The 11,844-nt window shown below is 65.1% G+C and overlaps 1 protein-coding gene across 1 annotated transcript in view; it reads right to left on the reverse strand.

Annotated features, from left to right (window-relative positions):
- Positions 1–11,574, reverse strand: part of GSE1 (Gse1 coiled-coil protein) — a 46,299-nt gene extending 34,725 nt beyond the window's left edge. The window contains exon 1 of the mRNA XM_040633230.1: positions 11,316–11,574. Coding sequence (XP_040489164.1) covers positions 11,316–11,532 — 217 coding nt within the window. The 5' untranslated portion in view covers positions 11,533–11,574. The remainder of the gene's footprint in view (positions 1–11,315) is intronic.
- Between the last annotated feature and the right edge of the window lie 270 nt (positions 11,575–11,844).

The following is an 11,844-nucleotide window of genomic DNA, read 5'->3' on the forward strand; positions in this document are numbered from 1 at the left end:
ACGATTCGCTGCTCAGTGAAGACCCTGCGGGAGAAGGAAGGGTACAGCAGCGTGAGCAGGGGTCACACCCGCCGAGGGCTCTGGCTGACCCCCGCCAACTAGGGATGGGCCCAGCAGGGGCACAAGGTGCAGGGAGCTCCAACTCCCAGGGCCTCTCACGTTTGCCCCGACCCCCGACCCAAGGGGGAAAGGAGGCGGGAGCGCAAGCAGGGCGGGCAGGAAGGGCGACCCGGCCACACTCTGATGGAGACAGGAGCCCCCGCAGAGCAGACATATTCCCACGCCCAGGGGTGGGGGCAAGACCCCCAGGCTCCGAACAGGGCCCTGAGCCTTCCGTGTGCTTGTGGGCGGAGGGGTTACAGGAGGCCCTGGGGGCCAGCGCGCCGGATGGGCCTGGCAGGTGGGGACATGGAGAAGTGGCCACGGGTGGCTCACCTCTTTTCTTAGATAGCGACTGCAATCTATTCTCACGTTTTAAACACTGAGACCTAATTCATCATTTAAAGCATAAAGATCACTGATTTCTAGCACGCTGAGTTGTGCCACCATCACATTACCTGACTTCCCCACCACTTCTGTCACCCCGAAAAGAACCCCGGAGCCCAGCATCACTCCTACCCGCTGTTCCCCTGGAGAAGGGGTGGAGGGGGCAGAGCTGGTGGGGGTGGGGGGCCCGGGATGGGCAGGGCCTAGGGCGGGGCTGGAAGGCAAGCACTCCAGGGTCCAAAGCAGAAGGCCCCCAGGCAGCCAAGCCGGCCAGCTGCTCAGGTCAACGGCTGCTCCCCCCACGACAGGCGGCATGAGGGGCAGAGGGTCAACAAAGGTGGTCACCGTGCTCCCCAGGTCCCAACCCCCAGCAGGCACCCGCCTTGCCTCCGGTGGCCCCACACTCTCCCTGTGAGTCTCTAGTAGCCGCGACCCGGACATGTCCCGGCTGAGGGGCAGCTGGAGCGCAGGCAGGGCCTGGCCCGGGGGCATCCGGCACTGTCTGGGGGTCCTCGAGAGCCCTGCCTGGGCCCGGCGAAGTCTGCAGCACTCACACATCCACCCTGCACTCTGGGGGCAAGGAGACCCCCTCATGTGCCTACACCACGGTGGGTCCACAGACACTGGCTCACGCCGCCCAAGCCTCCGGCACAGACTACCCACGTGGACCCCAGGTGGACCCCACTTCATCCGGAAGCACGAGAGTGGCTGGGGCCACGTGCAAGGCAGGGCACACGCTGAGCTATGGTCCCGGGGGGGGGGGGCGGGTACAGGGGCTCTGGCAGAGCTGGATGAGGGGGTCGCTGCTGACAATCCCAGGCAGAGACGTGGAGACACCCCGTCCTGCTCCTGGACTCAAAGGGCAAACACTGACCCTTCCAAAGGGTCCCCAAGGGCACCTTCTATCTGCAAGAGCCCTACGTGGGTGGGGGGGGGGGAAAGAAGCAGGGTCAGCAGAGACAACCCCTCGCCGAAGGAGAATCCCACCGGTGTGCAGGCATCCTCCCGGACTTCACTCCAAACCTGCCTCGTTCCGGGGCCGAGCGACCCTCCCCATGTCTCCACACCACCTCATGTGGCCACACTCACGTTACCGGATGGAACCTTTGTGCAGAAGAGGAGGGAGGGCAGCCTATGGCTCACAGGCGCCCACAGCCTCCCGGCTGCCAAGGTACCCCCGCAGTGCCCTCCGTCCTTCCTGCCCCAGGGGCCCTGACCCGCCAAGCGTGGCCTCAGCACTGTCACTAGGAAGCGGAGCGGCTGGACGTGGAGGACCCAGAGACATCGGGACAGAGCCTTGATCTAAGCAAGGTGCTCTTGTCCAAGACCCTTCGGCAGGACTCCTTAGGCTTGTACACAGTGCGCACAACTGTACAAGGCAGCCCCATGGAGACACCCGGTCCCAGCCCCACAGGCCAAGCCCCAGAGAGCACATTCTGCTCAGTGAAAGCAAGAACACGGAGGCCGGGTTCCTCAAGGAGCTGCCCCTGAACTGTGACCCCCGAGTCCCCAGAGGAAACAGCAACCACAGCCCCACCCCAAGAATTCTGCCACCCCATGCTGGCCAGTCCAAGCCCGGCTCTGCTGCCCGCTCGCTCCTGGTCAGAGGTCATTACCACCGGGGAGAGCCAACAGAGCACAGCGTGAGCCACCTTCCCTTCCCAGTGGGGACGGCCTGAGGTTCTGAAACAAGCTACATCTGGCCAAGGCAGTGACCACCCCGTTCTGCACCCGAAGCCGGTTTCAGGACCGCCGCAGCTGGGGGACGGGGGGTGTCACAGGCAGATGCAGCCGGTCCTGTGAGCAGAGCTGCCCGGCTGGAAAGTGACCTCCATGAAGTTCCAGAATGGCCCTCGGGGGCTGGTGGGCTGCCACCCATGCTCACCGGCTGACGGAGAGAGATCTGGGTGGTTAGTCCTGGACCCTGACCCAGGTTTGCTCAACTTTACAAAACTGGCGGCACCTTCTCAAGGCCGGCAGCCCCATTCCGGCGTATGCACCCAGCAACGCGGGGCTGACACCCCCCAGGGCCGGTTCTCAGGCCGCGGGGACAGGAAGCAGCACCACCCACAGCCACGCGGCTGGGTCGCACAAACCCCACAAACCCCACCAAGCGCAGACAGACGGATCGCGTAGACAGGTCGGAATGCAGACGGCCCTACCGGCCAGGGGCCGAGTGAGAGCAGGGGTCGGTCCCTGACGCGGGGGAGGCTCGCTCCGAGACCCTGTCCCACTCCACAAGGACCATCGAGGCCGTTTTCCGCAGGTTATCTAGACTTTGATAAACAGTTCCACTTTGCGTTGTTGAAAAAAACAAAACAACACACTAGATAAGGAATTGTTCCCTTAAAACTGAATCTCCATGGAACCTCTGAGGCTCTTCTTTTTGGGCGGCAGGGGCACCGCAAGCGGGCAGTCCGACGGTCCCGGCAGATTCACAGCGGGGCGGCCATCACCCCAAAAGGGAAGCCCGTACCGCCAGCCCCCAATCCGCGTGGTCTCCAAGGATGTGCCTATTTCAGGCGCCTCTCGTCAATGGTCCCACAGTACGCGACCTTCCGCACCAGCTGCCCCTCACTCGGCGTGGTTTTTACGGTGCCCGCGTGCGGCCGCGGGCGTCAGCACTCCCTCCCTCTCTCCACGGCCGGCTACTGCTCCCTCGTATGCGGAGACCCATTTCGCTTGGTGTGCCCACCCCTCGGCTCTGTGAGGGTTGCTGTGTCTCCTGCACTCACGGCTCATCTCCCACTCAGCACCGCGCTCGGCCACCAGGCTCGCGCCCTGAGTGACCCTGTCTACCCCCTGCCCACGGGGGTGTAGAGGACGGGTATGTGTATCCTGGAGCCAAAACAGGAACGAAGGAAAACGCACACAGGCCAAGAGCACCGGTGGTCAAGGCACAGGCTGCCAAGAGCCTGGAAGAAAAGCTGCGGTCAAAGGACAAGAGGGTTCTGGGCCTCCAGGCGCGGGGCAGATGGACCGGAGCCCACACAGCTCGGAGCCCTGCGGTGAGACAGCCTAGGGGCCTCACAAGCAGGAGCACCTGATAGCACCAAGCCCCGGGCCTGCTCCCCTCCCTCAGACCACCCACCCCCAGAAGAGGCCCCGCCTCCTGCCATTAGCTCCATTAGCTCGCCTCTCTGGATTAACCTCGTTTCTAATCGCCAGGGGGTGAGGGGCGGGGGGAGCCTGGGGGCCCAGGTGCACTTGGACCGGGAGGCCAGGGACAATTAGCAGCCTCATCCCCCGGGGGGCGGGCGTCCCTGGACGGCCAGAGCAGGCGATCGATCCCTGACCACGCACCCACAATTAGCGGGCAGCCACCCCGGCCCCGCTCCGGCGCGGCGGCAGGCGCAGGCAGCTCAGGGACGACAGGAGGCAGCGCACGCGCGTCACCTCTGCTGTCTGACTTGGGAGGATTAACGCCGAGGCCGCCGGGCACATGTAATTAACAGCTGAGACCCCAGACTCGGGAGAGGGGAGTGGGGGGAGCCTGGAAACGCAACTGCAAACTCACGACGCCGTGAGCTCTCCCACACGCACACGTAGCCAGCCGCGAAGGCAACCACGCAACGTGTGCTGGACCCTGGAGCGAGGACCCCCACCCATCCCGCACCGAAGCGCGCAGGGCGAGGCCAGCCCTCCGGCACACCACATCGGCCTGGTTCCCCGGGCCTCACCCCTGATGACAGGCAGGAGACGAGAGAATGGTCTCCCTAAAAAGGAATCCTTGGGACATCTTCCTGGGACACCTGCTTTGGGGCTAGGGCCCCCAAGCTTGGTGGGGCTGGAAGGGGGAGCACCGCAGGGCCCCTGTCCCACCGGGGCTTTGCCTGGCTTCAACCTACCAGTGCAGGCATCAACCTCGGACCCACGGCCACAACCAGGGTGGGGTGGCGGCCCGAGGACCCTGCATGCACCTGCTCGCCAGGGCCCTCTGCTCATTCCCATCTGTTCTGTCCCAGGCGCACCTCGGAGGGTCCCCTCTGCCCTCCCCAACCTCCCCCGCCACCTCCCCCGAGCCTGGTGGGCAAACACCACTTGGACCCAGAAAGCAGACTGGCCATCGGCGTGGCCCCTCTGCTTGCAAGACTGAGGGGCCGTGGGGCCCACAGGAAGCCTCCCAGCTGGCAGTCAGGTAGACACAATCCCCAGGACGGCCCCAGAGTCGGCCTCCCTGGAACGTGCCCGACAGAGCAGCAACGGCGGCCCCTGTGCCTTTTGGGAAGTGAAGCGTGTAAGTGACAGAGGCCAAATGCCATCGCGAGCACACGAAGACAGGGACATCCCGCAGGCCCGGCACAGCGGGGACAGCGGGCGTGGGGGGCACACACAGGGCAGTACCGGCCCAGCTGACGGCAATGGCTCTGATGACCCGTGGGTCTGGGAAGAAGCGCTGGGAAAAGGCCTCGGGGCCACCGCCCACCTGCTTCCAGGCCGGGGTCTCCCCACCTGCCCGCCAACCGAAGCATCTCCACGGCGCAGAACAGTCGGAGTCCTCATCCTGCCTCACGGCCACCGGCCACCAGTGCGGTCCTGTGCCCAATTTACTATCATGTGACAGTCCGCAAACCCAAATCAGCAAAGGCAAGGCGGGGTCTTTCTTATGAACCGCATTTCCAGGGGCCTGTTATAGGTGGGTGGGTGGGAGGACGGCGGGCTCGGAGAGCTGGGGGCAATGCCGCCGTGCTGGGATGCGCTGAGCAGCGGGGGCGGGGAGCACGGAGGCAGGGGGAGCACGGAGGCAGAGGGAGCTCTGGGGCGGTGAGAGGGCCAAGTCAGCACTGTGTCACCACAGCCAGAGAAGGCCTGCGTGCCGAATGCCCCAGTGCCAGTCACTGCCCCCGGTCCATTCCACTGCCCATACCCATCCTGCCCACCCAGCCCTCCTCCCGCCACCTCCCTGCATCCAGGGCACACGCCTGTCGCCCCCTTCCCCAGGCCTTGCTCTCCTCCAGCTCCGGCCTCCCTTCCCCTCCGGCCCTTGCCTCCAGAAACCCCAGGGCCCAGTGGACGAGGAGAAGGTCCCCCCGCCACCGCGAGCGCGCGCCACAGATCCCCGCAGGGAAATGCCAGCACCCGGCTGACACACACGCGGGGAGTATGCCAGGCAGGATCTTTCCTTCCCTGATTTGGCCGTTTTCTTTGAAAGAGATAGACTTCAGGGGGCAGCAGGGAAGACCCACCCTTGATCCATCAGGCCCGCTGCGTGACGGCCACGCCGGTGGGCAGGTCACACCTACAACTCCCACCAAGGGAGAGACGCGCCCCCGTCTCCCTCCCTGGGGCTCAGGGACAGGACCTCGGCTGTGGCAGCTCCCAAGGCCCTAAGGTAACCAGACCCGCCTGCGAAGCCAGCGACAAGAAGAGGCAGGCAGCCAAGCAGGGCCGCGGAAGGAAGCCAGGCAGGGGTGCCGTATTCGGGGCTCTGGACCTAGAGAGTCAGAAATTCAAGTCCAGCTGCCCCCGCCACGGGGCTGGTGCTCTTGGCAGACGCGCCCCTGGGGAGGTGGCTCGGTCACCCCATGGAGCCCAGGGTGGCCATGCCACACACCTGACACACTTTGCTGGGATCGGAACAGGCCCCAGAGGCTTCGGGGCCCACCCTGCTCCCCCCGCCCAGCCAGGGCCCCAGGCCAAAGCTGCCCCAAGCGTCCCCAGAGCTGGGACTGCCCAGAGACACCTGCCGTCGATGGAGATGTGGAGGGGAACGGTGTGCGGGGGGGGGTGGGGGGGGGGGAAGGTGGGTCGGGCGTGCAGGGCGGCGCACAGCCCTGGGGGTCTCTCGAGTCTTCCAGGCGCCAAGGCGGTGCTGGGCTCCCCGCACTGCAGCCCCCGCCCAGTGGCCCCACCGGAGGCACCTGCTCGGCGTGGAGCAGACCGCACACAGCCTGTTGGAGCCAGCGCCTGGGGGTGGCCTCTGCTGCGTCATGCTCCAGCTGGCAGGGACGTGGGCTCCCAGCCTCGCCCTCTGCAGGGAGCAGAGGGGAAGGGTCAGGGCCGCTGGGGGGGGGGGGCACCTAGGGCAGCTCCTAGGGCAGAGGCAGGAGCTGTCAGACTCCAGGCGTGGCATTTCCTGACTGGCGGGCACGGACTCACGCCCTCACTCAGTCATTCAACAAGCACCTCTGGGCACACGGGTCACCTGGCGATCCCGACAAGCCCTGTGAGACAGGCCTCGGAGGAGTATGGGACGCTCTGAGGGTCAGGGGTCATGACCTGCCCGAGGTCAGGAGGGTCTTGGGGTTCCTAGGCTGGGGCTCATTCCAAGGCTCAAACTGGAGCTTCAAATGCCGTTGTGGGGGGTGCAGGGGGTAGAGTCTCTGTCCAAAGAGGCTCTGGTGGGGGGACAGGCAGGGAGGAGGCAGCCAGGCCAAGGTTGGAGCTGGAAAAGCAACTTCAGGAGGGGACAGAGGGCTGGCCAAGTGGCCCAGAAGGACATCCTTTTTGTGGCCAGAGAAACAAGAGGGGCCCCGGCAGCCACAGCAGCCACGGGCTCCACGCATGCTGCCTCAACTCAATGGGGCACCCCCTGGCCTGTCATGGAGACACGGTCTCCCAGGTCAGAGCCCAAGCTTCTTCCAGAAGAATGTGCTGTGTGGGTGCAATCACTCTCTGGGTGCCCCTTTATCCCAAGGAGTAAAGAGGAAGGACGCGGGGACAGAGCGCAGCCGGCCTGGGCTGGAACACAGCCCGTGCGGGTGGGACAGACAGGGGTAGCGGCGGTGGCAGCAGCCGACCCCCTGTGCGGAGGGGCAGGGCCCACGAGTCCAAGCCCACGCCCCTCCCACAGAGGCCCTCTCCTTTCTAGGACCCTCCCAGAGAGAACACTTCAGCCCCTCGCTGTGCATGATCAGGGGGGTGGGGGGAGGACGGATGCCATGGGCAGTCCCTGTTTGGTGCACGCAGCTGCCATGCCTGGCCCTAGTGTGTTCTCTCTGAATCAAAATCTATGAGGATGAGATCTCTAAGAAAACAAAGAAGCCCAGAGAGGTCAAGCGACGTGCCCAGGTCACACAGCAAGGATGTGAGCCAGGGGATCAGGCGGGTCCAGGCCCTCGAGGCACCCACAGCCCCTACAGGAGCAGCACACCTCCACTTTCCATGGCCCCCGGGGCAGGTCTGGCTGCAAAAAAGGCAACCCAGAGCCTCGGGGCACAGAAAATTCCCCACCAAAGGGCCGATTTCTCAGTTCTCATTCTTTCTCTTAGGTAGAGCAAACCATTCGGCACTGAGATTACTTCCTCTAAATTGAATGTTTCAACTGTACCCTCGGGACATGACGACGTGAGGAAAAATATTAACCCAAGAAGCAGAGGGAAGAGCTTGGGCCACAGCTCAGAACAAGGGGGCGCTTCACAGCAAGGGAGGGGTGGTGGGGGCCAGGGTCAAAGGTGAGCCAGAGACGCACCAGGGTGCACGCCGTTGGCAGGACGGGCCCTGACGCTCCCACCAGTCCCGTGGAGGTCTGGTCGGCTCCACCCAGGGCCTCTCCATCCAAAGGGACAGGAGCCCTGGGGGGAAGGTCAGCAAACAGGCCAGGGAGGGGCCGGAGGCTATGGGGTCTTGGGACCCGAGTCCATGGCTTCCAAAGTCCCCTCTGCTGCTGACGACGAGGGACGGCGGCCAGCCTGCAGCTCAGTTGTGCACTCCGGCCCCGCAGACAGAGAACACAGCAGGAGACTGGCTGGAGCGCGGCTGGCACTCAATACAAGTTGAGCCGCCGCGATGGAGGAGGGGGGCCGCACACGCCCAGTGACAGGTGCGGGGTGCCAGCCAGCCACAAGGTCATTCAGCCATGAGAAGGAAAGGAATCCTGGCACATGCGCGGGGACGGCCCTGGAACATCAGGCTGGGCGCGGGAAGCCAGTCACACGTGCTGAGCGCCCCCCCAGCCCCCAGCAGCCAACCCAGAGCGCACCAGCCGACTGTGGCTCCGGGGCGGAGGGGCTGTGGTGCTGACGGGGACGGTGCTTCCGTAGGGGGAAGGACATGGTCTGGGATTTAGGGGTGACGACTGCACGACTCTGAAGACACCAAAGACCACGGCACCGCGCTGCTTTAGAAGAGAGCCCTTACGACACTGAATGAACCTTTCCAACCTAACAACAATCCTGCTCCTTCCCAACCACCAAGCCCACCAAAGCCAGCCCCCCTCCCCCACCGCGGGTCTCCGGTTCCAGGCGGAAAGTCAGGGCACCGGTTCCAGGCGGGGGCACCAGGGCCTGCCAGCTCTCTCCTCGTGCCCCCGCTGCCCCTAGGCTTCCAGAAGCCGACAGCCCCTATCACCCATGGCCCCCGGCCTCAGGCCCAGACTTACGAGTGCCTCCCGCACCACTGAGGTGGGTCTAGGGGCGAGGGGGCTTCTACCCAGAGTTGCCGTCCTAACCCCAGCCTCACGAGCCCACTTAGAAGGCCTGCGTGGGGGCGGCGGCAGCAAGGGGCAAGGGCACGTCCTCATGAGCTATGTGCCTCGGGCTCATGACTTAACCTCTCTGAGCCTCAGCCTTGCCATCTGTACGCTGGGCGACCCCGGGCTGTGAGCCACTTCTGCTGATGGGGGGAGACAGCAAGGTCATAGTTGGGGCGAGTGAGAAAAAGGGGACCGGGCATGGGGTGCGGCCCAGGAATACTCCCGACAGTGACAACACCTCCTTGTTTCTTCCAACTGAGGCCTGATGGGGGTGGATCAGACCAAGAACCGAAAACGGCTTTGAACTCTCCAAACTTGGCTTGTGGCTGCCAGAAAGCCTACAGTTCTCAAGATACAGCGTGACGAGGGCCGAGGGGCACACACAGCCGAATGTGAGCTGGGGGGGGGGTCCCCAGGTTCAAACACTGCTCCACAGATGCTGAGCTTCCCAAACCTCGGCCTTCCCATCGAGAACAGGGTGACCTCAGGTCAGCCAGCTGCAGATGCTGTGCTCCCGCGACAGTAAGGGCTCCGGCCAGTGTGGCTGGTGCCCGTCTTCCCTCTCCCAGCCCCTTACTGCGACGTCGCGCTTCCCAGGGCAGCGAACACGCAGAAGGCCCGGGTCACAGCTGTGAGGAACAGGGCCCCACGGCCACCGGGCCCAGCCGCTGCCAGCAGCACACTTTGTTCCCAGCCAGCGAGGCCCGGAAGCCTCTGGCATGTTGGCTGCCCGCTGGCCATCCTTCCAGCCGGACGCCAGGACCAGCCCGGGGCAGCAGAGAGCAGACAGGGCCATCGAGGCAGGCGCCTGTCCTGCACCCATGGCCCTCGCACGACCTCCCCTACCTGCCACTGCAAGGAGGAAAAGCGCCCTTCCATGGCCGCGTCCTCTGCAGCAGTGAGGTGTCACCCCAGGACGAGCCCAGTGCACTGGAGGGACGGCTGGCGGGGACTCAGCGCAGGCAGAGCCAGCATTTCCCCACGTGCTGACACTCGCCTTCTGAAGGCTGAGAAAGCAGCCAGAGCAGGGAGCGGCCGGGCCAATTCTGCCACGGGGGCATCCCCTCACCTCCGAGGGGACCACCGAGCCTCCACCACCCCGTCCACACCGTGTATGCATCTCCAGGGCGGCTGGTCTGGGGGCCTCCGTGGGCCCGGGCAGGGAGCTCGCTGCCTCCTGCAGGCCATCTGCCCCCCAGCTGTGTGGCACGCCATGGACCGGAACAGCCGTGCTGCTGCAGCCGGGCTACCTCGGACGTGGCCAAGGAGTGTGCCCTGGTGGGCGTGGAGGGTGAGGAGGAGTGTGGAGGAGCGGTCCGCCAGCAGCCACGCTCTGCCCAGGAGGATGCAATGGCCCACGGCAGGCAGACAAAACCAGGCCCCAGCGGTCTGCCCTCCTGGGCCACGGCCCGCTCATTCCCCTTACACTTCCCCCTCTGCCCAACAACCAGAAAGAGGTGAGATTCAGAACTCGGAAGACCCCTCAGCCAGTTCCAGGCAGGACAAATGTCCCTTCTGACAAGCTGCTGGCTCTGGAGCCTCTGAAGACAGACACCCTTCCTTCCCACACCAGTGTTTTCCCTGGGAGGGCCCTGGGACACCAAGCCCTAGACTTCTGTGGCAAAAAACATGGTGGGCAGAGTGCCCAGGTCCCTCCTTCCTCTGCCCAGAGGTCAGCCCCACATCCGAGCAGCAAGTCCAGAGGCCAGCCCGGGCCTCCCGGTGGCCCCAGTCACAGCCTCCTACCCCTCTTGTCCAACCAGCAGCCCGTAACCCAGGCTAACATGGGCAACTGGATGGGGTCCCCAGAAGTGCCTGAAGCCAGAGGCCCAGAGAACCTCTGAATGAAGATCTAAGCTCAGAGAGGGTCAGCATTTGCCCAAAGCCACACAGCATGTCACTCCCAAGTGACCGCAGAAGCCAGGGCTCCGCCCTGCAGGACACCCATCCACGCCAGCATGTAATCCTTGCCTCAGGGAGTTAGGCAGTCATGGGGGGAGCTGTCGCAGAGACCCCCCACTCTGAGACCGAGCAGGTTTCTAGAGACCGTGCCCCCCCCACCCCCGCCGCAGTGGCTCCCAGAGCCAAAGGCAGGCAGAAGCAGCAGACGGGCAGAAGCAAAGCAGAGGTGCCAGGGTGGGGTGGGCCCGCCGGCCGGGCGGGGGTCCGGGACGGCCTGCAGTTGGGACGGCGCTGCCCCCCCAGAACGAAGCAGCGAGAGAGAGACAGGAGTGGCCGGAGCACGTGCGGGCCCTCAGCCTCCAGAGCCCTGTGAGCGCAGCGGCAGCACCTGCGCCTGCCCGCGGAAAACCGCTGTTTCTCGGCCGCGCACCTGCTTCTCCCAGGAGGCCGGGGCGGGAGCAAGGGGGCTGCGCTCTCCCCCCTCGGGCTGCAGCCTGGGGGGCGCGCCTCTTACCTCTGGGCTCCTCCGCCTGTTTGGCGAGCTTGCGCAGCGCGGCGGCAAAGCTGGAGGACGGCGCGGCCTGGGCCGACAGCGCGCTGCTGGTGGCGGGGCTGCCGCTGGGCACCAGTGCGCCATTGAGCGGCGAGGGGGTGAGGGGGTTGACGGTGGCGGTGGTCCTGGTCGCGGTGGAAAGCATCCCTAGTGAAGGGGACTTGGGCTCATGGCTCATGCCTGAAACAGGAAAAGAAGAACCAGAGGTCACCCAGAGAGTAGGAGGGCCCAGCACCAGAGCGGGGGTACGCGGGGCGTGGGGGTCCGGCGCCAGCGAGTAGCATGCAGGGACAGGGAACGGGAGCAGACGCGGGCGGCCCCGGCAGGACAGGCAAGGCAGAAGAGAGCCAGCGTTGCAGAGAACGTGGGGCCACGGCACCCGCACCCCCGCAGATCCACAGTCACAGCCTCAAGTGCACCCAGCACCCCAGGAATTCCAGACGCCACACGGCTCAGCCCAGCAAGACCCACCAGCACCCGCTACGTGCGC

Source organism: Ursus maritimus, unplaced genomic scaffold (genome assembly GCF_017311325.1).
Source record: "Ursus maritimus isolate PB19 unplaced genomic scaffold, ASM1731132v1 scaffold_19, whole genome shotgun sequence".
In the NCBI taxonomy this organism is placed as follows: domain Eukaryota; kingdom Metazoa; phylum Chordata; class Mammalia; order Carnivora; family Ursidae; genus Ursus; species Ursus maritimus.